Source organism: Ovis aries, chromosome 15 (genome assembly GCF_016772045.2).
Source record: "Ovis aries strain OAR_USU_Benz2616 breed Rambouillet chromosome 15, ARS-UI_Ramb_v3.0, whole genome shotgun sequence".
Lineage (NCBI taxonomy): Eukaryota > Metazoa > Chordata > Mammalia > Artiodactyla > Bovidae > Ovis > Ovis aries.
The window spans coordinates 51,806,601-51,831,812 of record NC_056068.1 but is presented as its reverse complement, the minus strand read 5'-3'; the positions used below and the strand labels follow the sequence as shown (position 1 = coordinate 51,831,812).

The following is a 25,212-nucleotide window of genomic DNA, read 5'->3' as shown; positions in this document are numbered from 1 at the left end:
GAGAACCAGGCTCAGGAAGTGGACAGGATGCAAATCAGTAGTTGCCTGAGGCTGGAGATGGAAGAGGAATTCCCTATAAAGGGGCACAAGGAAACTTTGGGCAATGATGGAAATATTTTGTATCTTTATTATGGCAATGGTTACACAGGATATTTGCATTTGGCAAAATCCATCAAACTATATATTTTAAATGGATACAGTTTTTTCTCCAGGCTAGAATATTAGAGTCGGTAGCCTTTCCCTTCCTTCACTCTGAATCCACTTATACAAAGCTCAAAAACAGAAGAAAACAACTGATATGCATGTATTATATGCTGCTAAGTCACTTCAATCGTGTCTGACTCTGTGCAACCCCATAGACGGCAGCCCACCAGGCTCCCCATCCCTGGGATTCTCTAGGCAAGAACACTGGAGTGGGTTGCCATGTCCTTCTCCAATGCATAAAAGTGAAAAGTGAAAGTGAAGTCACTGAGTTGTGTATTATATTATAAATAATATAATTTAAAGATACACTCCTATTTGGTAAAGCCATTAAGAAAACAAAAGATATACTAAATTACACATATGTGTATATATATACATATATATATGTGTATATATATATATATATATAGAGAGAGAGAGAGAGAGAGAGAGAGAGAGAGAGAGAGACTTCCCTGATAGCTGCAATGTAGGAGACCCTAGTTTGATTCCTGGGTCAGGAAGGTCCGCTGGAGAAGGGCTAGGCTATCCACTCCAGTATTCTTGGATTTCTCTTGTGGCTCAGCTGGTAAAGAATCCGCCTGTAATGCGGGATACCTGGGTTTGATCCTTAGGTTGGGAAGATCCCCTGGGGAAGGGAAAGGCTGCCCACTCCAGTGTTCTGGCCTGGAGAATTCCATGAACTGTATAGGGGTCGCAAAGAGTCAGACATGACTGAGCAACCTTCACTTTCATATATATATATATATATGTGAGGACCTGGTTCATTTAATAATAATTTTTAAAAATCTGTAGTGGCTAGGGTTTGAGAAAGCAACAGTGGAGTTTCCCCAGATCAGTTTTATCTGACTTGTGGTGGTATTTCTGCCCCCATATCTGGTTTTACAAACCTCTTATTAAATCTGCGAGATCCCTGATAGCATTTTTTTGTTTTTAAAATATAACAGGTTTATTGATATGTCTCAATAAATAATTCAAAGGTTTTGAGTATATTCACAGAGTTGTTCAACTACCACCACAATCAATTTTGTTTAAAATTTATTATTTAAATTTATTTGAAATTTATTATTATTATTTTTTGACTGTACCGAGTGTTTGTTGCTGCACATGGGCTTTCTCTAGTTGCAGTGAGTGGGGGCTACTGTTTCTTGAGGTGCACAGGCTTCTCTTTTTGCAGAGCACGGGCTCTAGGCAAGTAGGCTTCACAAGCTGCAGCTCAAAGGCTCAGTTGCTCTGTGGCATGTGAACCCTCCCAGACCAGGGATCGAACCCGTGCCCCGTTCATTGGCAGGCGGATTCTCATCTACTATGCTGCTAGGGAAGTCCAGCACAATTTTAGAATATTATCACCACCCCACAAAGAAAGCCCAAATCCTTTAGCAGTCCCTCGTCATTTCCCCTTAGATCCCTGGATTCTTTTGCTAGGGCTGTCATAACTAAGAACCATAAACTGGGTGACTTAAGGCACCAGAAATTTATTCCCTCACAGTTCTGGAGGCTAGAAGTCCAAAATCAAGGTGCTGGCAGCACCACGTGCTCTCCGTAGCGCTCCGTGAGCGTCCGCTGCTCGCTTCTCTCTTAGTTTCTCGTGTCGGCAATCCCTGCCGTTCCTTGGCTTGAAGGTGCCTCGCTCCGACTGCTGCCTCTATTGTCATGTGACGTTCTCCCCACGTCTTGTGTTTTCACGTGGTGTTCTGTTTCTGTGTGTCTCTTCTCATAAAGACACCAGTCATCTTAGATTAAGAAGCCATCCTACTGTAGTGTGACCTCATCTTAATTTACATCTTAATTATATCTGCAAAGACCCTGTCTCCAAGTAAGGTCACATTCACAGGTACTAGGGCTTAAGACTTTGACATGTCTTTGTGGGGGACAATTCAACTACAACCTCTCATCCCTAGGCAGCCACTAATCCACTGTCTGTATTCATGGGTTTACCTCCTCTGGACACTTCACATTGATCTCTGGTGGCCTGAAGGATCTTGGGTGGCCTGAAGCAGGATCTCAGCTCCCTGACCAGAGACTGTAGCCAGGCCGCAGATGAGGGCACCCTGAGTCCTCACCACTAGACCACACAGGCCAGTGGCTACTGACCATGCCCTGGCTTGTCTGCTTTGGAGAAGTGGATCTCAACAAAGGCAGAAAGTAGTGAAACAAGTCAAGTGTTTATTACAAGGAATAAAGTACAGTGGATAGACATACACAGGCAGGCTCAGAGAGAGTGCCACCTTCATGATAGTTTAAATCACTTATATGGGGCAGTTCTTCTGGGTTTTCTCTGACTAATCATCTCACTTTGCCTGGCTCTGAGTCCACATTTGGTTTAACCCAAGGTCCTCCCCTGTGTAAGTACATCTCTCGGCCAAGATGGACTCCAGCGCAGAGGCCTATGAGAAGGTTGATGTCACCTATTATACAGTGACACGCACTCCCTTTTTGACCCCTGAGGAGCCTTTCTGCACATGTGTAGTCAGGGAGGTTTCTTTACCTCAAGAATGGGAAATATGTAGTCTCTTTATCTCTTATCTGATCAGGACTCAGCTCCTCTTTGCTCCTTGCTGTTCAGCTGCTCAGTTGTGTCTGTGCAGACCCCATGGACTGCAGCACACCAGGCTTCCCTGTCCTTGACTGTCTCCCGAGTTAGCTCAAACTCATGTTCCTTGAGCTGGTGATGCCATCCAACCGTTTCATCCTTTGTCATCCCCTTCTCCCCCTGCCTTCAGTCTTTTGCAGCATCAGGGTCTTTTCCAATGAGTCAGCTCTTCGCATCAGGTGGCTAAAGTATTGAAGCTTCAGCATCTTTTCTCCTGCCATTATCTTTATCTTGGAGTATTTGTCCATAGGGGACAGATTCCAGCTGCTCAGCCAGGGGCCTATCTCCTGCCTCAGTATAAGTGTAATTATTCAATGTATAGTCCTTTGTGACTAGTTTCTCTCACATAGCTTAGTATTTTCAAGGTATATCCATGTTGTGGCATGTTGTACCAGTACTCCATTGAATTTTGTTCCATTTTGATACATTCCATTATATGGATATATCACATATATATTATTCATTAGTTGATGGGGTTGTTTCTACTCTTCAGCTGTTATGAATAGTGCTCTATGATTATTCATGTACACAGTTTTGTGTGGACATATGTTTTAATTTCTCTTGATCACAAACCTAGGAGTGGAATTTCTGAATCATGTGGTAACTCTATGTTTAACTTTATGAGGACCTACCTGATTGTTTTGCAAAGTAGCTACACCATTTTCATTCCTATGAACAATCTATGGGGTTTCCAATTTCTCCACATCCTTGTCAGCACTTGTTGTTATCTATCTTTTTACTTATTAGCAATCCTAGTGAGTTTGAAGAGGTACCTCATTGTGGTTTTGACTTGAATTTCTATTAATGAGGAAAGATTTTGAGCATCTTTCCCATATTCTTAGATAAATTTCTTCTCTTAATGAACAGAAATTTTGTCATATTTTTGTTGCTTACAATTATGAACCCCAGAAATGTTTCTGAAGGTTTCCTTGAGAGGTGTCTGTTTTCTGAGTTGGTTGTGGGCATAAGAAAAGAGTTCTCTAAGGGTCCTTTGAGTCTTCAGTAAAGTCCCTGAAGATCTCATTGGTACAGAAGTTTCATTCTACAGAGGCCCTCCAAATTCACCAAGGCCTTCGGGGTTGAGAAGGTGTTTCCTAACTCATTCAGTCATTAAGTAAACACTCACTGACTCTCCCTTCCCATCCCATGTCTGCCTTTGTGCCTGGGGTCCTGCCTTCAAGGACATTACCATCTCCTACAGAAGGCAGTTGTGGACGTAGTTGGTCAGGGTGACCGGTGCTGCTGCAGAGGATAATGCAGGGGCTCTCTGTCCTTGGAAATAGGAGGCTGCTTAGGGATGGAGAGGCAGCTGAGGTAAGTCCTGGAGGATGAATGGGAGACAGCCAGGTAACGTGGTGGGGAGAGTGTGGTGGAATTCAAGGAAGGTCTCAGTCAGAGGGACAGCTTTGTATTAGCAGTGATAAAAGTTCAACTGCTGTGGGACATAAACAGATCATCTTTTTAAAAATTGTTATTTACTTACTTGGTTGTGTCGGGCCTTGGTTGTGGTACTCAGGATCACATGGATCTTTGCTCTGTAATGTGGGGTTTTTTGTTGTGGCACACGGACTCTCTAATCGTGGTGCTTGGGCTCAGCAGTTGTGGTGTACGGGCCTAGCTGCTCCAGTGCATGTGGGATCTTAGTTCCCCAACCAGGGATTGAACCCATGTCCTCTGCTCTTCAGAGAGGATTCTTAACCACTGAATGACCAAGGAAGTCCCCGAAACAGATCATCTTTAACAGTTCAAGGTAAGCAGTCCGAGTGGGAGTATAAATTATCTATTTCTACATAAGATATTACCCTAAAACTTAGTGGTGTAAAACAATAGGCATCTATTGTCTCATGTATTTTCTGTGGTCAAGAATTTGGGCACTTCTTTTGTGGAGCAGTGGCTAAGCGTTTATCTGCCAACGCAGGGGATATGGGTTGGATCCCTGGTCCAGGAAGATACCACATGCCACAGAGCAACTAAGCCCGTGTACCACAACTACTGAAGCCCATGCCCTTGAGCCCATTTGCCACAGCAAGAGAGGCCACTGAAATGAGAAGCCAAGCACTGTGACCAAGAGTAGCCCCTGCTCGCCACAATTAGAAAAGGGCTATGCAAAGCAACAAAGACCCAGAGTAGCCCCTCAAAATTAAGTAAATAAGAATTTGGAAGTGGCTTAATTAGGTAATCATGGCTCAGAGTTCTCATGAATCAAGACATCAGACTGGGCTGCAACATCTGAAGCTTGACAGGAAGTTTGGCTGTTGGCAGGAGATCTCAGTTCCTCATGATGGGGATCTGTTCTTATGACATAGTAGCTGGATTCTGCCAGAGTAAGTGATCCAAGAGAGAGTGAGACAGAAGCCACAATGCTTTTAATTAGTCTTAGAAGTCACATACTCTGCAGGGCTATGAATTCCTGGAGGTAAGGATTATTGGAGGCTATCTTAGAGGCTGCCTAATGTAATCTGCCTTGTTAACCCAAGTGACTTAAAACTCTCCTCCTACACATAAAATACTGTCACCCTCCTCCAAGACCCTCAAAAGTCTCATCCCATTACAGTATCAATATGAAATATAGAATTTTGTCATTTTAGTCAATTTAGGTGCAAATGAGGCTCTTGAGGGGTAGTTCCTTAAGTTCAGCTCAGTTCAGACACTCAGTCACGTCCGACTCTTCTTGACCCCATGGACTGCAGCACGCCAGGCTTCCCTGTCCATCACCAGTTCCTGGAGATTGCTCAAATACATGTCCATTGAGTTGGTGATGCCATCCAACCATCTCATCCTCTATTGACCCCTTTTCCTCCTGCCTTCAATCTTTTCCAGCATTAGGATCTTTTCCAATGAGTTGGCTCTTCACATCAGATAGCCAAAGTATTGGAGCTTCAGCTTCAGCATCAGTCCTTCCAGTGAATATTCAGGACTGATTTCCTTAATGATTGACTGGTTTGATTTCCTTGCAGTCAAGGGACTCTCAAGAATCTTCTCTAGCACTGTAGTTTGAAAGTATCAATTCTTTAGTGCTCAGCTTTCTTTATGGTCCAACTCTCACATCCGTATATAACTACTGGAAAAACCATAGCTTTGACTAGATGGACCTTTGTCAGCAAAGTAATGTCTCTGCTTTTGAATGTGCTGTCTAGGTTTGTCATAGCTTTTCTTCCAAGGAGCAAGTGTCTTTTAGTTTCATGGCTACAGTCACTGTCTGCAGTAATTTTGGAGCTGAAAAAAACAAAGTCTTTCAAAGTTTCCATTATTTCCCCATCTGTTTGCCAAGAAGTGATAGGATGAGATGCCAATATCTTAGTTTTTTTAATATTGAGTTTTATTTTATTTTATTTATTAAAAAAAAAAAAGACATTTATTCAGCGTCATGATCAGACTATTACATTTAGCAATCAACAGCATGGGTGCAAAAAAAAAAATCTACATTAAAACCCTTTGTTGGAATGCTTTACACTTTCCACAGAACAGAAACTAAAATAACCTGTTATACAATTAGTCACAAGTACAGTCCTCGAGTTTTTTGCCCATACACATGAGTATTGTCTAAAACATGTCTTCTTTGTAGCAGCTAGGCCCTGCCACCACTGTGCTTGGCTGAGTTCACAAATCTGTTGTAACCTGTAGCTTCCCTGTCACTTCTCTGGCTCTCCTCTCCTGCTAAGCTTTGTTTCCTGGCAGTAATTAAAACCTTCTGCCACTGCCATAGCTACTGCTGCTGCTGGAGCCACCATAGCCACCTTGGTTTCGTGGTTTGGCAAAGTATTGGCCTCCACCACCATAGGGGCCAGAACTTCTTCCTCCAAAGTTTCCTCCTTTCATGGGTCCAAAATTTGAAGATTGATTGTTGTAATTGCCAAAATCATTGTAGCTTCCGCCACCTCCAAAATTGCTTCCGTCATTACCAAATCCATTATATCCATCCCCACTGCCACCATATCCGCCACCACCGCGGCTGCCACCAAAGCCACCTCGACCACTGAAGTTTCCTCCACGACCAAAGTTGTCATTCCCACCAAAACCACCTCCACGACCGCCACCAAAGTTTCCAGAACCACTTCGACCTCTCTGGCTGGATGAAGCACTAGCCATCTCTTGCTTAGACAGGGCTTTTCTCACTTCACAGTTGTGGCCATTCACAGTGTGGTATTTCTGAATGACAATCTTGTCTACGGAGTCATGGTCATCAAAGGTTACAAAAGCAAAGCCTCTCTTTTTGCCACTGCCTCGGTCAGTCATGATTTCAATTACTTCAATTTTCCCATACTGTTCAAAATAATCTCTCAGGTGATGTTCTTCAGTGTCTTCTTTAATGCCACCAACAAAAATCTTTTTCACAGTTAAGTGGGCACCAGGTCTTTGAGAATCTTCTCTTGAGACGGCCCTCTTTGGTTCCACAACTCTTCCGTCCACCTTGTGTGGCCTTGCATTCATGGCTGCATCCACCTCCTCCACCGTGGCGTATGTGACAAACCCGAAGCCTCTGGATCGCTTGGTGTTTGGATCCCTCATTACCACACAGTCTGTGAGCGTTCCCCATTGCTCAAAATGGCTCCTCAGACTCTCATCGGTTGTTTCAAAGCTCAATCCTCCGATGAAGAGCTTCCGCAGCTGTTCGGGCTCTTTGGGAGACTCTGATTTAGACATGACGGCAGTGGAGGCGGGGAAGACTTCAACGATGCTTTCTCGGCGGCGTCCACGGGCAGAAAGCTAATATTGAGTTTTAATCCAGCTTTTCACTCTCCTCTTTCACCTTCATCAAGAGGCTCTTTAGTTCCTCTTTACTTTCTGCCATAAGGGTGGTGTCATCTGCACATCTGAGATTGTTGATATTTCTCCTGGCAATTTTGATTCCAGCTTGTGCTTCATCCAGTCCAGCGTTTCTCATGATGTACTCTGCATAGAAGTTAAATAAGCAGGATGACAATATATAGCCTTGACGTACTCCTTTTCCTATTTGGAACCAGTCCATTGTTCCATGTCTGGTTATCTAACTGCTGCTTCTCGACTTGCATACAGGTTTCTCAGGAGGCATGTAAGATGGTCTGGTATCCCCATCTCTTGAAGAATTTTCCAGTTTTTTGTGATCCACACAGTCAAAGGCTTTAGCATATTCAATGAAGCATAAGTAGATATTCTTCTGGAATTCCCTTGTTTTTTCTATGATCCAACATATATTGGCAATTTGATCTCTGGTTCTGCTGCCTTTTCTAAATCCAGCTTGAATATCTGGAAGTTCTCAGTCACGTACTGTTGAAGCCTAGCTTGGAGGATTTTGAGCATTACTTTGCTAGCATGTGAAATGAATGCAATTGTGTGATAGTTTGAACATTCTTTGGCTTTGCCCTTCTTTGGAATTGGAATGGAAACTGACCTTGTCCAGTCCTGTGGCCACTGCTGAGTCTTCCAAATTTTCTGGTATATTGAGTACAGCACTTTTACAGCATCATCTTTTAGGATTTGAAATAACTCAACTAGAATTCCATCACCTCCACTAGCTTTGTTCATGGTGATGCTTCCTAAGGCCCACTTGACTTTGCACTCCAGGATGTCTGGCTCTGAGTGATCACATCAAAACAAAATGCCTAGAAGAAAATAGGAGAGCTGGAAAGGATGGAGTTTGTCTGGAAGCACAGATTTCTCATTCTCTTTGAAATCAGTTTTGACGGACAAAGCATGTTTGCTCACAATATATAAAGACTTTCAAAATTAGAGAAAAAAGAACCATTCCCTCCTCTCCCTCTTAACACCCCAATGAGAGCTGACTGGTGGGTACACAGGTGGCTGTTATCCTGTCCTAAGAGCTTTTCTATCTCTTGGACTGTATCAACAACAATGTAGCAGGCTCTAGGTATTTGTGCAGAGCCCTGGCCTTTGAGGGATGTCCTAGTTTCTAGGCTTTTCCCTCCTGGAGGTTTTCCTGCCTCCATTCTTCTCTCTGCCCTCTTTTGTTTGACCAAAGTGTATTCCCTGAGAAGCCTAAGATCTCCATCCTGAGACAACTTCTCCTGATCTTGTCACTCTGCTCCACTCATCCCTGTCATTCACAAGTGCCTTTTGCCAACCTTTCTGGAACTTTCCTACTTCGTAAAGAACCAGAAGAGGGACTTCCCTGGTGGTCCAATAGTTAAAACTCCTGCTTCCACCGCAGGGGGATGGTTGGATCCCAGGTTAAGGAACATCCCTGAACAAAGAACACTGCAGGGACATGGGCTGGATACCTGGATCCCTGGTCAAGGACTCCACACGTCTTAGGTTTGGCCAAAAAGTAAAAACAAAACAAAAGAATACAGTTATAAACAAACAGCAACAACAAAATGCAAAATCCTTTTCTCTGTACAGGGCTTAAGGGTTAAAGAGATGTTTACATTAGATTCTCAGAGTGATCCTGTGAGTCTGTGTGAGTATCTGTATTTTGCAGAAAGGTGAAATGACTTGCCCAAGGTCACACAGCTTGGGGTAATGCAAGGATGGAGAAGGGGACTTCAGTTCTGGCTGACTCCTTAGTCTATGCAACTTCATCCCACTACCTCTTCAACCCCATACTCCATTGAAAATTACTCCCTCAGACACAGCCTGCCAATCTTTTCATCCCTTCTGAAATACTTTATGCTATAGTCTAACTACTTGAGAGAGAGGTTCTTATCCTGGCTCCTTAGAGTCCTCTGGGGGGTCTGTGATCTGGATGGGAAAATTACATTTTTATATTCATTAATCTTTACAGAAACTTAGTGTTTTCTTCCATTTTGCATACAGATCACAAACTATGGTAGAATTAGCAGTAACTGTGACTTTGTAACCAACAAAAATCACACATTTCCATATCACATTTCAATTGTTACAGATATCTTGAAATACTGTCTGTGAAATTTGAAATTGAGGCAGTTATTAAATAGTGTGTGACATTCTGTTATCTGTCAACAAACATATTGCTGATTAAAAGTTAAAATATTTTGATAACTATATTTCTTTTGTTATCTTATGTAATTTATGTTATGCACTTACAATCATTATTTTGAGAGGGATTCATAGGCTTCATCAGCCTACCTAAAAGGTCCATGAAAAAGGTAGGGGACCCCTGATTTCAGTTTTCCTGAACTCAGGGTGTGCTGCTTCTGCCCCCTACAGAGCCCTTCACTGTCTGCTTAGTTCTTCCTCCACAGTAGAATTTAAGGGTCTCAACTGTGATAAATTTTCCCAAGGGACCTCAGTCTAGAATGGAATTTGATGACTGGAGTACCAGTGACCCCTGTCTTGCCCCCGCCCTTGAGCAGCCATTGGAGGTGTGGCTGTGCAGGGCAGCCTATTTCTTTTGGCAATGCAAGGGGCTTGCTTTGCTGGTGATCTTTGATGGAAGAGGTTAGCAAGGCCAAGTCAGAAGCTGGAGGGGTCCCTTGCTGAAGCTCCAGGCACAAAAGCCCTGACTGCCTTGGGGTCCAGGTGAGTGCACAGCACAGAGCTGGGGAGAGGACCCATCTCTCCTCTGCTGAATGGAATCTGGTGCATCCTAAAGGCCTGAGGCTGAGCTAGGGGGACACCAGCACAGGACACAGGGGAGCTGGGCCAGGATTGAAGGAGCAAGGGGTTACGTAGGGAATTTTTTGTTTTGCTAGACCATGAATTTCATCTTATAATTGAAGACTTGGCGGTCCCGTAGGGAGAAATGATTTTCCCAATGTCATAGCCTCTAAGTGCCTGAGTTGGGTTATAAACTCAGGTCTGGACTCCTCTTATCTGTGTATTTTGTATGACACCAGAGTTCTTCACACTGATTCAAAGTATGAGCCATCACAGGAGGTAGGGCAAGAATTAACAGTGCAAAAAGGATTAAGAAAAGAAAAGCCACAGATTCAAAGACAGTGGATGTTAACACCAATTTTCCATAGCTGCTGTTAGAGATGACAGATGAAATGAAACTGAAAAACATTTCCTAAAATAGGCTCCTCTGAATCTATTTGGGGTACTTAAAATATTTACTAATTACCTGACTATGTGGGTTTTTTAATTGGTATATTAGTTTCCTAGTGGTATCTTAAGAAATTGCCCCAAACTGGGAGGCTTAAAACAACAGAAACGTATTTTCTCACAGACTTCTGTGGATACCAGAAGTCTGAAACCAAGGTGCTGGCAGCGTTGGTTCCATCTGTAGGCTGTGAAGTAGGCTCCTAGCTTCTGGTGGCTTCCGGTGAGCTTCGGTGTGCCTCAGCTGAGGGCTACACGCCTAATCTCTTCCTCTGTCCTCACATGGCCTTCCCCTGGTGTCTCTGCGTCTCAGATTGCCTCTCCTTTCTCTTATAAAGACATCATTCATTGGATTTAGGGTCCATCTAAATCCAGAACTGATTTCGTCCTGCCTTTCTTTCCCCCCTCAATATTTATTTATTTGGCTGTACCAGGTCTTAGCTGTGGCATGCGAACTCTTAGCTGTGGCATGTGGGATCTAGTTCCCTGACCAGGAATCAAACCCAGGCCCCCTGCATTGGGAGTGTGAGTCCCACTAGACCACCAGGGAATTCCCCCACATTCTACCTTCTTAACTGCCAAGACCCTCCTACCAAATGAGGCCAAAGTCACAGGTATGTAGATGGGGGTTAGAACTTGGGACATATCTTTTATGGGAGACACAATTCACAATTCAATGCACTGTAATCGGTATGCTCTTTTGGGGGGGAGTTGGTTCAGTTTATCAGCTTGAGCAGCTTTATGTAAAAGAATCCTCCTAGGGTGGGAGGGAGGTTCAAGAGGGAGGGGACCTATGTATACTTATGGCTGATTCACATTATTGTATGGCAGAAATCAGCACAACATTGTAAAGCAATTATCCTCCACTTAAAAAAAAAAAAAGAATGGGGAAAAAAAAGAATATTCCTAAATGTAAACTTTCTTCCAAATTTTCTTCTAAATTTGTCAGTAACAACCCTCACCTCTGTCAGCTTGTCATAGCTTGCAAAGCATCTGGTACCTTAATTACTCTTGTATCTACCCTGGGAGTTCTGCAAGGTCAGATATTTTCAAGATATGGAAACAGGTGCAGGAGGAAAGGGACCGTGAGGACACCCCATCCTGGCTGAAGTGGCATTTGAACCCAGGACATCAAGGCTCTTTTCTCACTGCTGCAGCTGGGCTAGAGCTTTGGCAGCAGTTCCTGCACGTTCATTTGTGATTTACTTGTGCCCTAAATTTTATTTAATGTGCACTTTTCCCTTGTCATTAATTTTTCAGCTTTATTGAGGTATTTCCCTTGTCATTTTAATTGATTGTCTATAGCATCTGTATGTTTGTCATGTTAATTGATTGATTCAAGACCACCATTTACAGGAGCCTTACCTTGAGAAGCTTCAGGCTGAACTGAGCTCTGGGCCACAGAGGTGAACAGGACCACCTTGGTCCTTGTCCTTGAAGGCAGTAAATTGACAATGATCATCCAGTGAGAGCTGGCTGGGGGAGCTCAGTGGGCTCCTAGCTTAACTGGAAGATCAGGAAAGGCTTCCTGGTGTCTGAATTGGGTCTTAAAAGATAGGCAGGATGCAATCTTATTCCTTCATTGTTGTTCAGTTGCTAAGTTGTGTCTGACTCTTTGAGACCCTATGGACTGCAGCACACCAGGCTTCCCTTTCCTTCACTATCTCCTGGAGTTTGCTCAAACTCATGTCCATTGATTATCTAACCATCTCATTCTCTGCTTCCCCCTTCTCTTATTATTAGCTGTTAGAATTAAAGATTAGCATGAGCACTTGACATTCATCTATTGAATGTCAGAAGGATGTTATTAGTTTTCTAGCATTCTTCCAAGCTGGCATAACAGGTTTATATACCAGCCTGCATCACAAATGGCAGAAACTTCCATTTGCCCAGTGTTGTGTCATTTACAAAACATTTTCACACTCTTGGTCTCATTTTCTGTCACAAAAAGCACTTTGAGAATGCTTTGTTTATATTGATATATTTCTGTTATTTTGTATCCTAGTGAAAATAAAAATTTTTAATTTTCTAACAGGATAAAATGCAGGGAATTCCCTGGTGGTCCAATGGTTAAGACTTTGTGCTTCCATTGCAAAGGGCACAGGTTCAATCCCTGGTTGATGAACTAAGATCTCTCATGTCATGTGGCTCAGCCAAAAACAAAAAAACAAACAAGATTAAGTGCAAACATTTGAAAATTAAGTTAGGTAATTTTGGAACTTACAAATATTCAAATTGCACTGAGAATTAAACCAGTGCCTGGTTTCTGATCCTTAACTTTGCCAATATCTCCCTCTCTCTGGGTCTGAATTTCCTCTATTATAAAATGGGCATGTGAAGGAACTTTTAGGCTGTAGGATTAAATCAGAAAATGGATCTTAGACAGTAGCACAGCACCTGGCTTATTAAAGATTGGTTCTCCTAATATGGTGTCTAACATCCATTTTCCTCCAATTCTGAGACATTCTTAAAGTAGTATTCCAGCCCACACTGTGTGCCAAAGCTCCTAAAGAGGTGCTTTGAGAGAAAGAGAGAGCTCAAAGCCAGCTCATTAACATAGCTGGAACAAAACCATTTCAGTTTCAGTTAATCAGATAGTAACAGACAAAGGACAGTGTTTTGACACTGTCATTTTGTCCGAGTTTGTTTTGGTTAGGGTGCAGAAAAAAAAATCGGATGGGAGGAAATAACACAAAACAAAACTGACAATGGCTAAAACTACACGTGGTAAAAATTTCTTATGGATGGAAAAGCAAACTGAATGATCCCATCTTTGTTGGTAACATTGAATGTTGCAAAGTTGACCCCTGGAAAAATTCCACTTGGTAGAAATAATCAACACAAAATAAAACTGACAACGGCTCAAATTGCTCCCGAGAAAAGGTGGACTTGGTGCAAATAGTGATGAGAAATTTCATGACAGCTGAAACAATAATTAGTAAAAATTGATAAAGAGAAAAGATAACAGATGAATCAGATCTTTCTTGCAAAACTGATATAGAAAAGGATATATCTTTATGAAATTTCAATTTAGAAAAACATTTAGAAGAGTCAAATTGTTTTAACTGTGCTATACAGAAAATTTATCAAGGAATTAAATTGGTTTAATAGAACAAATTCCTTAAATACTTTAATAAATTCATTAATAATAATATAATTCTGAGTAAAAGGTTTACATTACAGTCCCCACGACTTAGATGTGGGGATTTGGAGAGAGAATTCCCAAATCAGATGAAGGATTGGACTGTAAGTGGCAATTTACAGTCTTCAAAGCACTTTCATACCCATTGTTTTATTGGATTCTCCTAATAACATTATGAGGTGACAGGCCAGGAATCATCTTGCCATTTATAGACATAAACATGAGGTTCAGAAAAAAAAAATTAAAGGACTTACTAAAGGTCACCCAGCATGTTCATGGCAAGGTCTAATTTAGGATCTGATTCCCAGATTCCTAATCTGGTAAGCTTCCTCATACCTATTCCCCTAGCTCAGATATGCTTTACTGGCTGGATAGACTCAACCCTTTTCATTTTGACTGCCCAGCCTCCACTCTCTGCCAGTTGGTGAAGAGGAGGAGGAGGAGTGAAGCAGGTTTAGAAGGTGGGATGGTCAATGCAACACTCAGATAGGGGAAGGGATATAGCCCACATTTCATAGGCACATTTCTTATTATTTTCAGAAAAGAGAGAAGAGGGTCTAGGATTTTGGGGGCAGGGAGGGGACTTGGAATTTTAAGGCTGGGAGAATAGGATGAAAAATGAGGTAGTTTGAAAAAGATAGAGCCTGATGCATTTGGGGAAAATGAGTCATAAGTCATAGGAGTGTAATTAGATTTAGGTGAGGTGAAGCTGCTGAAGAGGTTGGCTGCAGCAGGACTATGGACCAAATTAAGCTTTGATTCAGACAACCTGGGCTTTCTCTGGTAGGCCTGTGTTTCTCCGGTTGGCTAGCTCGTGGAGCTGGAATGTTCTGGTGTTTCTTGCAGAACAGTGAGGAACAATTACGTAAGATCTAAAATGCTGTAACATTTTTCATACAGGATTTATGTTAAGTCAGAGGTCATCTGATACCATATTCCGTATTCTAGAAGAACTGGGCATAGAAGAAGGAAACAATTGTGTTTTTTTGGCAGAGCCACTCAAGATCTTAGTTCCATAACCAGTGATCCAACAGAAGCCCCCTGCAGTGGCAGCATGGAGTCTTAACCACTGGACTGCCAGGGAAGTCCCAGAAACAAGTTTTAAGTGTAAGATTTATTTTATTTGGTTTATAGACGATCCTTGAAGTGTTGCTTTGTAGTCCCTTTACAATAACTTTATTCCTCCCTCCTCATTCCTCTCCCCAACGGTGATCTCTGGCCCATAGATTAGAAACCATTGCTATAAGAATTCAAATAAAAGGAAAATCAGTATGTCTAAAATATGTTCTTGGGGAGGCAGGACCTTGGCTTGAGTTTCAACAATGAGTAGGAGAAAAGGAGAAAATGGGTGTAGAAAGTCCAGAAGATGGAAACATTTAAGAGACAATGAAAATTGAGAAAATCCTCTCTGCTGCTGCTGCTCCTGCTAAATCGATTCAGTTGTGTCCAACTCTGTGCTACCCCACGGACTGCAGCCCACCAGGCCCCCTGTCCCTGGGATTCTCCAGGCAAGAACACTGGAGTGGGTTGCCATTTCCTTCTCCAATGCATGAAAGTGAAAAGTGAAAGTGAAGTCCCTCAGTTGTGCCCGACTCCTACCGACCCCATGGACTGCAGCCCACCAGGCCCCTCCATCCATGGGATTTTCCCGGCAAGATACTGGAGTGGGGTGTTATTGCCTTCTCCAATTCTTTTATGAATTTTAAGTGACCACCATTATTTGTTTTAATAGTGGAAATGTTGGGCTCCCAGAAAAACTAGATAATCCTCCTCTCCGAGCACCACTGAAGACAACAGAAAGCCATGAAAAGCTTTCAGGTAGCAAAAACAGATTGTTGCTAGATTTGAAAATTTTATTTTTTGAAAATAGTTTATAGCTTAAAAAGTTTGTACTGTTTTTAAACAATTCTGGCAGTGCGAAAATAAAAATTACTTTAAATCTGACACACTTTATTCCAAGGTTATTACAGATACTATTTTGGGCAACGTTTTTACTGAAATCGTTCTATGCTTATAGAATATTCTCAAGTTTCACATAAATTAGATCACTCTAAACATGTTCTATTATCATTTGAGAATAAATTGTGAATAGTTTTTGATGTCAAGAAATAGGCCCATATCATTATTTTAAACAGCTATTGTTTGTATATATAATTTAACCAGCTCCTAGTGATGGACACTTAACGTTTACCCCACTATAATCAACAACCTGCGATAACAACCTTGTCCATTCATCTTTTCCAAACTGATTATCTTTCTAAGGTAAATTCTTAAAAGTAACGGAGCTGGGTCAAGAAGTACCCTCTTTTTATATTCGGGCTCAAGCTGCCAAGTCGTCTAGTTTTGCAGGGAGACCAGAAGGAAGCTGCTGCATTAGTTCTGGTGCGAGACAGTGGTAAACGGTTATTTCGAAGAGTACAGACTCGCATGCAGGTGATCTTGCCCATCTAGGCCTGTACTCGGCTGGGTGGCATATTTCCTTCCCTTTCCCCTCTCTTTCACGTCTTTTTTTTAACATGGAGGAAGAACTGAGAACTGCATCTCCCAGCATTTCACGGGGACCACACTCCCTGGGAACTGTAGTACCAGGTCTGAGAAGGGTCCGGAAAGAGGGCGAGAGGCTGTGAGACATGCTGGGAAGTGTAGTCCAGCGGGAGGAGCTCTTAGGGCTGTGTGGAGGTGTGTGCGCGCGCGTAAAGAGGTTGGAGACGCCGCAAACATCGTCCCTTGAAGATGGGGCTGCTGGGTGACCTAACTTCCTTCCTGTGTGGTCTCTGAGTCTACAAAAGCTGCCCGCGGATGGTTGGCTTTACTCCATTGTCTGTGACCGAGCGGGGAGCGGTCCCTCCGCTTCGGGCGCGCGGTCAGAGGCGCAGGCGACGCGCCGGGCGGAGCGGGGCATGCCGGGAGTTGTGGTCCCGGCGAGCTGAGGCTGTGGGACGTGTCGCGGCGCTGCGCCGGCTCCTCCTTCCCCTCCCTTCTCAGCGGTCCCCCGCCCCTTCCCTCAGCCTCCTCCTCCCTCGCCCGCAGCCCAGCGTCCCCTGCCCCCACCCGTCGGGCTCCTCGGCGGCTACTGCAGAGGATTCAGAGCCGAGTCGCTGAGGAGGAGGCGGCTCCTGGTCCCTGCGCGCCATCCGCCACCTTACTGGACACGGGCGACGGAGCGAGAGCGTCGCCTCTGTAGCCTTCAGAGAAGACAAGGGCATCGCCGCCTCAGCTGCCGCCGCCGCCGTTTTCGCCTGCAGCGGCTCGCCGGTGAGGAGATACACCCCCACCCTTCCCCGCTCCGCTCTCGCTGAGCCTGGGCCGGTGGTACTGGGGAGAATGGGAATGGGGGCTGCGGACCCCCTCGCGGGTTGGGGGAAGGGGGTTAAGGTCGCGATGGAACGGCGGGCTGGCAAGGGAGACTTGTCCAGGCGCGGGCTGGGGGTGGGGTGAGGGTGGGACACGAGCAGGTTGCGGGGGGAGCGACGAAGCGAGGGGACTTTTAATGGAGACGACCTGGGACAGGAGCATGGGATTGTAGGGTTGGGATGGAATTTGGATGGTTTTGGGCGAAATGGATGGTGAAACTGGAGTGGGATGGCTTTTAATGGGGGAGGGGACTGAATGAGGGTGGTGGATTTGGGGTTGGCCTGGAGCAATTGACAGCTTGGGATCTGGGCCGGGTTGCGGGCTAAGGGGTTGATTTCAATAGAAAGTGCGACTGCAGAGTTGGATAGGACCCTGGGGGGTGGTTAATTCTGGAGTGTGGCGTGGACCTTCGTCAGGCTGACAGAGGAGGTAGGAGCTGGGGGTGAGGGGCTTGGCATGGGTTGAGACCTGAGCTTAAAGTGGGCGCTTGCCATCTGGGGTGGTGGAATTTGTTGAGACTTACGGAATAGCGTGGGTTAGGCCAGCAGAGGAGGTAGAATTTGGGGTTTTCCTGGGGAGTGCTTATGGAAGTTGTAATAGGAGCTGGTGGGGGTGGGACTTTCAATGAGGGGAGTGTGAGGGTGAGCTGGCAGGACGGGGTAAATTAGTAGAAGTTAGGCCCCAAATGGGCAAACAGGGATCGAAATTGGGGGTGGGGTGGGGTGGGAACACAGCGGGATGGCATTTAGAGTGATGTTAAAACTGCTGGTGGCTCCCTGTGTACAGGATGGAGGCGGAGGGCAGAGAAGATGCTTCCAGGCTGGACTCACCAAAAGAATAGTGGCAGGTGGTGAGCAAGGTTGGGGAAGGTATCTTGAAGAAGATGTCCCTTGGCCAAGGTGGCCGAGGCGGTTTGGGAGAAAGAATGTCTGAGATGAGCTAGGAGGACTGGAGAGGTGGTTGATGATAGTGAGGTGGCAGATGGGGCTAATTGAGGAGTGGGAAACCTGGGGCTATTGGTATGGAGTGGGCAGGGAGGATGGAGAGGGGTGGTAAGCAATATTGGGAGGAGGTTGATTGGATGATTTTGGAGAGGAAGGATTGGGATGGCCTCCAAGAGACAGGAGAGGGTTGGGAGTGGACTTAAATGGACAGCTTTGGAGGCTATGGTTGGGGGGCTTTGCAGGGGACAGAGAAGGTACATTAAAGACTGGTTTCTAGAGGACTTCTTAAGCTGTTAGTTTTTGTTTCATTTGTATTAGTATCATGTGGAAGTAAACCATCACAAAGGGTAAAGTTGAGTGGGGCTTCAGTTAAGGTAGAATTGAGGAGGGAAGGCATCTTCTATTATTCATGTATTTTAAAAAGAAAGTTGAGGGGAAAACCCACTGTCATAACTAAAGGTGAAGAAGATGAAACCGGAATGTGATAGATACCTTTCTGTTTGATGTCTCTGCCTTCTTTCTGCCCAAGGTGTGTTTTAAAAATTAGTCCTGAAATTTGGTGTTAAATAGATTTGATGAGCTTAAGTAGTTAAGGGAACATTCCTTGCTTGAGAACTGATGAATGAGACTGAAAAATATGAGGCTGAATTTATTTCCTAGTCAGGCAACGTGCATGTATTCAGAAAGAGCTTAGGCCTTTTTTTTCCCCCCTCTTAAAATTGATTGCTTGAAGACTCCATTTATTGGTGTCCTTGTTTGCAAGGCAATTAGGCCCATCATTGTATTGCAGGCTAATAATCCTGCACTACTGCTTGGCACTACCGCTTTATGTAAACATAAGACAGGAAATATGGAAATGTCATAAATATTCATTGGTGAGATGGTTTGCTGTTGATGGAGTTTTTCATTTGATTCTCTTTTGACATTACTTGATAAGATTTAAAATAATTGGATTGTATTTCTATAGATTGAATTTTCTTCCAAAGGAATTCAGGTGGTTAGAATTCTGTCAGATATAGATAAAAACATAAAATCATTTTTATTTTATTTATTAGGAGATACAAGCATATTGCATTAACTACAAAAATAATACATCCATTTATTCATCAGAAATTTTATTTAAAGCTTAATGATATGCTCATTCTTATGGCAGAATAGTGATGCTGGAAGGTAGAGAAGGATGTTAATGGAGGAAACATCTTTAGGGAAATAGTTTTCTGGACTTAATTGCATTAACTATGATATGTTAAACATGAAGTAGCTGTTGATTAGTGCTCAGACTGGGGAAAAAATGAGGAGAGATGTAAAGATAAAATTGGCACCAATGGGATCAAAATAAATCTAGTTTTTGGTTCCAGCTTCAGAGTTTAGCTCGTAAATAAACCATTTTCCTTGGCTTTCACAATTGAGCACATAAAAATACCCAATATAAAGAATCTTTCTTTGTCGTTCTGAAATGGGCAGAATGGTTGAAGGTTGGACTTAATCATTGGAATTGAAAATGTTTTGTTATGAGGAAGCTTTCTATGTTACAATGAAAATCAGGTTTGAGCAGTTACTGGTAATTTGATAAAAGTGTAATCTAACTAATGCAAGCGTTTCTCCTTGTAACTTTACTCTGGGGTCCAGCCATTGCATCTGCAGGCTTGATATAGAGGTGGGACATTTATATTAAAGCTATAGCTTTTGAGAACTCAAAATGGAAAATAATCACTTGGGAGAAATGTTTTGGTGGATTTTTTTTTTTTTATCATAACTGTGTTCACCTGTTCAGTAGAAATGTGTATAAAGTGTTTTAGTATCTTTACCTCATTTGATTCTCCCAATATTCTGGTAGCAAGAGGAGCAGTGGAGGTATTGTATACAGGTACATTGGTTGAATGAATAGCTTGTGAATTAAGAGGTTGAGAGTCTTGGTTTCAAATTCCCTTTCTACCACTTGATAGCTGAATAATTTTAGTAAAGTTATTAAAAACTTTTTGTACTTAGTGGTAATGTTTAAACAACATTGTGAATGTACTTACTGCCACTAAATTTTACGATTAAATATTATGATTAAATACAATTAAAAATGGTAAAAATTAAAAAAACTAACACTTCAGAAGGCTGTCTAGGGGAACAAATCAGATCATGTCCTGAAATAACTTTATGTCCTAAAAACATTGCACATATGTGAAATATTTGTTCACTGTTTATTTACTTATTGCCTGCTAAGTGCCAGAGGAAAATGAAAATGAGCAAAAAAACAGTTGTCAAGGAGCTTTCAGTGTCATAGGAGAGAGAGATGATTTAAATGTAGTGAGAAGGGACTTCCCTAGTGGTCCAGTGGTTAAGACTCCACACTTGCAATGCAGGGGACATGGGTTTGATCCCTGGTCAGGGAACTAAGATCCTGAATGCTGCAAGGTGCAGTCAAAAAAAAAAAAAAGTGGTGAGAAAAGTGAGGCAAAACTAATATGGTGGTCAAGACTGTGGATTCTGAAGTCTGTCCACCATTTACTACTAGCAGTGTGACCTTGGGCACAATGGTCTCATCTGTAAAATGGGCATAAGAGGACTAATCTCACAGGTTGTCTTGAGAATTAAACAAACTAATCCATGGAAAGCATTTAATACAGTGTGTTATATAGTACATTAAATAGTATTAGTTGTTGCTAATATTATTAGACAGGAAAAGACTAGAATATGAATAGCCTCTTGTGTCCTACCATTGAGTTCTTAGTTATTTATGTTATTTATGTTCTGTTATTTATTAAGGAGGTACTACTTTGTATTATTATCTCAGTTTGTCTGCATATACATGTTTGCATGTTGGTACTATAGTCTAGGAACTTTAAACAGTAAAGTACTAAACATATGTTAAGTGTTGGCTTTCTCATATAAAAGAAGAAGAAAAACTACTCTGAGAAGAGTAAAAACTTGTCTTAATACTTAAGATTATACTGTAAGTGGAAGAGTTTGGGTTTTAGACCTGAAGTTCTAATTCTTCAATCCTATTTATATCTTCTTTTCAAATTGTGAAATCGTATGTATAAAAGTTTGTGTAATATAAATCTTCAATTTAAAGACTGATAGCAAACTGAAGGCCTCAGTTTTAGCTACTCAGCTTAAAAGGAGATTTTTAGTATCTTTAAAGCTTCTTATGATTGATTCCTTTCCTTCCTTGTCCCTCAGAAGTAATCACCACTTTCCTGAATTTTGTGTGAATCATTCCCTTTTAAAAATAATTTTAGGAAACAAATATGTATACAGTATATTTTATACCTTTACAACTTTATATAAATAGAAAAATGTATAAGTATTTTTCTGTAGCTTGCTTTATTCTTATTTATTATCCTTATTTTTTAATTTTAAAAGAGCTTTATTTCTTCCACCATTAATTAAAATAATATGCTCATGATAGAAATTGCAAGTTATAAAAAAGTAAAAGGAAGCAAAGTTATTGTCTGTAGTCCCTTTACTCAGCAACATTTCTTATTTGTATGTATATTATATATGCTTAGTTGCTCAGTTGTGTCCAACTCTTTGTGACCCCATGGACTGTAGCCCGCCAGGTTTCTCTGCCTGTGGGATTCTTGTAGGAATTCTGGAGTGGGTCGTCATGTCCTCCTCCAGGGGATCTTCCCAACCCAGGAATAGAACCCGGGTCTCTCGCATTGCAGGTGGAGTCTTTACCATCTGAGCCACCAGGGAAGCCCATGCATATTATATATACATATTCAAAAATGTATTTTCTTCAGTAACTTCCTGTAAGTATGCACACACATACCTATATGGGTAGTCTAGATGGCAAGAGGAAGCCAGTTTGCATTTATGGATGACCAGATTATCCAGATATGGGTCAGTCAGTGGGTAGTAGCAACCTTTGTGAGCTGTGAAAGAACAGCATCTTAGATTTACTACATAGTAATTCATTGTAATACTGACTTAGAACTTCATGTCATGTTTTGGCAAGTCGCTTTACTCTGATCAGAATTTTTGTGCATCTTTTTGCAAAAAGGCAACCTGGTACATTGGTCCTCACCTGACTGTACAGGAAGGTCTGTCATCTGATGTACAGAGCATACTATGAAAAGGAAATCCTTATACATATCAGAAGCTTAGCAACCTAAGCAGCCTAAATACCAAGAATTTTTTTGTCTAAGAGATGTGAAATCCAAATTTATTAGTAATCAGTTGGAGCTTCAGTTTACTCACCTGTAAAATGGGGCTCAAATGAGATAATAAATGTGAAAATACTCTTTAAACTGTGAAGGATAATATAAATGTTAATTTTTTTTTCCTCTCTGGTTTACAAAACTGAAATCAGGCACCCACACAGAGGTGAAAAGCTTGTCAAATTTGGTTTATTGCCTTTCTGAAGGGCTCTTCTCCTAGTGGAGGAGGAGTACATGAAGAGCAGTTCACAGTTTCTCCCTTAAAACTTGAAGATTGTTAGATACAGTGGGACAGAGAGGCTGTTAGAGAACTTTCTCCTAGTGAGTTTATGGGACCTGGTTCAACGTTAACTGTGCTGGCTTGCTCAAAATGGAACATTTGAGACTTTTTGAAATGGAGAATGTGGTGTGCAATGTTTGTTTTCCACTATCCTGACAAATACAGTCTTTTCCCCCTTAGTTTTCTACTTGTAACTTATTACAGAGATAGTGTACAGTGAGATGGATCATTTGTGTATATGTAAAAGATAATATTCAGTTGTTGGGTTGTTGTTTAATGGATTATATGAGATAAGAGGTGCTTCCTTGGTGGCTCAGATGGTAAAGAATCTGCCTGCAATGTGTAATAGTACAGCTTTCCAGCATGTAAAGTGAAAGTTGCTCAGTTGTGTTTGACTCTTTGCGACCCCATGGATCTTGGCTCACTGGACTTTTTCCAAGATTCTTTCTTTGGGTAGTCTTTCCCATTCTATTGGCTTTAACTGCTATCATATGCTGATGACTGTCAAATTTTCTGTCTCCAGCTCAAACATCTTTCCTGATCTCTAGACTATCTCTAGCAAGTATATCTCACTTGCTATTGACAACCTACATACATCCATTTTGATGATCCTTAAATTCAATAGGTCCAAAACAGAACTCATTTTCCCCTTCTACTTCTTCTGATTTCTCCCTTTTTATCTCCCCTAAAAGTTAAAATCATCCCTTCCTGTAGTTTTATCTTAACTTAAAGGCACTGCTGTCCATCCAGCCATTCAAGATATGAATCTGTGCTATTAGTGTTTTCTTATCCCTTATCCTGTAGCCCCAAATAAATCCTCCTAAATATTCCTGAAATTCATCTTGCCTTTACTACTATTATCACCTTAGTTCAGCTCTTAATCTTGCCTGTACAAGGACAGTAGCCTCCCAACTTGTTTTTGTATCATCCATGTGCAATGGTAAACCTGTCTTCCTCTCAGCAGCAGAATGTCCACATCACTCCCTTGCTTCAGTCCCTTCATTGGCTCTAAAGTCTTAAGCTCCTTAGCATGACATATTATGCCTTCTGTTATGACCTGTCTTGATATACTTCTGCCTAATCTTCCATCATTGGTAACACTGAGCAGTATGTAGTTTATACAGATGTTTTACAGTTTTAACACCTTTGCTCATGCTGTTTCTCCTTTTATTCATCCCTCTGGGTTCTTTCAGCATCCTTAAAGTTTGTCATAAGTTCATAAGGAGCACCCAGTGTGGCCTCTGTTATAGTACTTGGGCTGTTTTGGGGAAATTGACTGTTTCTGTCTGCCCCTTCACTTAACTGTAAGTTTCTTGGGAGCAGGGACTGTGTTCTAGTCATCTTTATAGTCCTTGCTCCTGGAGGGTGCCTTGTAAGTAGTGAATGATTAATTTTTGAACTGAATATAGAAGAGATGGCAAACCAATAGTATGATATTCTACTGAGGAGTAAGATGATAGGTATTTTTCCAGATGTAGATTTTTATTTATTTACAGTGTAATTTAGAATTTAATTGGATTGATAAAGGCTTTGGTAATAATGATATATAACACAAGTTTCAAAAGTGGAAGACAGCAAGATGTGGTTAGCAAACGCTTCTGTAAAATATTTTAGGCTTTGTGGGCCACATGCAGTCTCTATTATTTTTTTCTTCTCCTTCTCTTTCCCCTCCACGTCTCCCTTCTTCCCTCCTCCTATGTTTCATTCTTAGTTAATAGGCTGTACATAAGCAGGCCGTGGGTGTGCCATAGCTTGACAATCCCTGGTATGTTATCAGAAATCAGACTTAAAAGTTGTAAAATTTTTATTTTTTTGGCCCTACCACATGGCATGCAAGATCTGAGTTCCCTGACCAGGGTTAGAACCTGTGCCTCCTGCAGTGGAAGTACAGAGTTTTAGCAATTTTAAAGGACTTTAAAGTTGTATAATATTGAAGAGCTTAGAGACTAAAGCGAGCTCAGTTTTCGTGTTTTGTTTATTATAAAATTTAGTTCCTTTAGACAATTATGCCTTTTAGTATGAAAAATAATTGTACAGTCTTTTTTGTCAAGGTATTCTGTTTATCTAAAAGTTTGACATTTTGTTAAATGGGTCATCGATTTCTGTATAAAGATGCTTTGAAAACACCTTGGTTTGTAAAATTCCAGTACAACTCCCCCACCTTTCTCAGTTTATGCAGATGTCTGGGTACTTTCAGAATATGCCTGTTTTTATGATGATATAGATTGTGTTGTTTCTTAGATGCAGGCATTTTGAAGGAATCCTAGGCTGATCTATTTTTCACAGAAGGTTCAATCCCTGGCTGACTAGAAATTATAATCTTGATTTGGCTTCTGATCATGTCCTTCAAGCTTGATAGTTTCTGCTGATACTCCTTTTCTAGTCTCTGTGTTGTAACTTTTTATACACATTCTAGTTTTCTCTTTTTTTTTTTAAGGTATTGTGTTTTTGTTTCTGTGTTTTGGCTGTGCCATGTGGCTTGTTGGATTTCAGTTCTGCCACCAGAGATTGAACCTGATCCTTGGCTGTGAAAGCCTGGAATCCTAACCACTAGGTCACCAGGGAACTCTCTGTCTTAGTTT

The 25,212-nt window shown here is 41.9% G+C and overlaps 2 protein-coding genes across 4 annotated transcripts in view; one reads left to right on the top strand and one right to left on the bottom strand.

Moving 5' to 3' along the window:
• Positions 1-6,111: 6,111 nt before the first annotated feature.
• On the bottom strand, positions 6,112-7,502 carry LOC114108780 (heterogeneous nuclear ribonucleoprotein A1). The gene has a single exon (XM_027979524.3). The coding sequence runs from the start codon at positions 7,436-7,438 to the stop codon at positions 6,476-6,478; it is 963 nt and encodes a 320-aa protein (XP_027835325.1). The 5' UTR covers positions 7,439-7,502; the 3' UTR covers positions 6,112-6,475.
• A 9,442-nt stretch (positions 7,503-16,944) lies between these two features.
• Positions 16,945-25,212, top strand: part of FAM168A (family with sequence similarity 168 member A) — a 208,337-nt gene continuing 200,069 nt past the window's right edge. For 2 of the 3 annotated variants that reach the window (XM_060400006.1, XM_042232743.1), the window contains exon 1: positions 16,945-17,150. The gene's annotated coding sequence lies outside the window, so the exon portion shown is untranslated. The remainder of the gene's footprint in view (positions 17,151-25,212) is intronic. The other variant, XM_012096020.5, reaches the window with a different exon arrangement.

Coding starts and splice junctions, on each gene's coding strand:
- LOC114108780 (XM_027979524.3), bottom strand. CDS start 7,438: ATGTCTAAATCAGAGTCTCCCAAAGAGCCCGAACAGCTGCGGAAGCTC.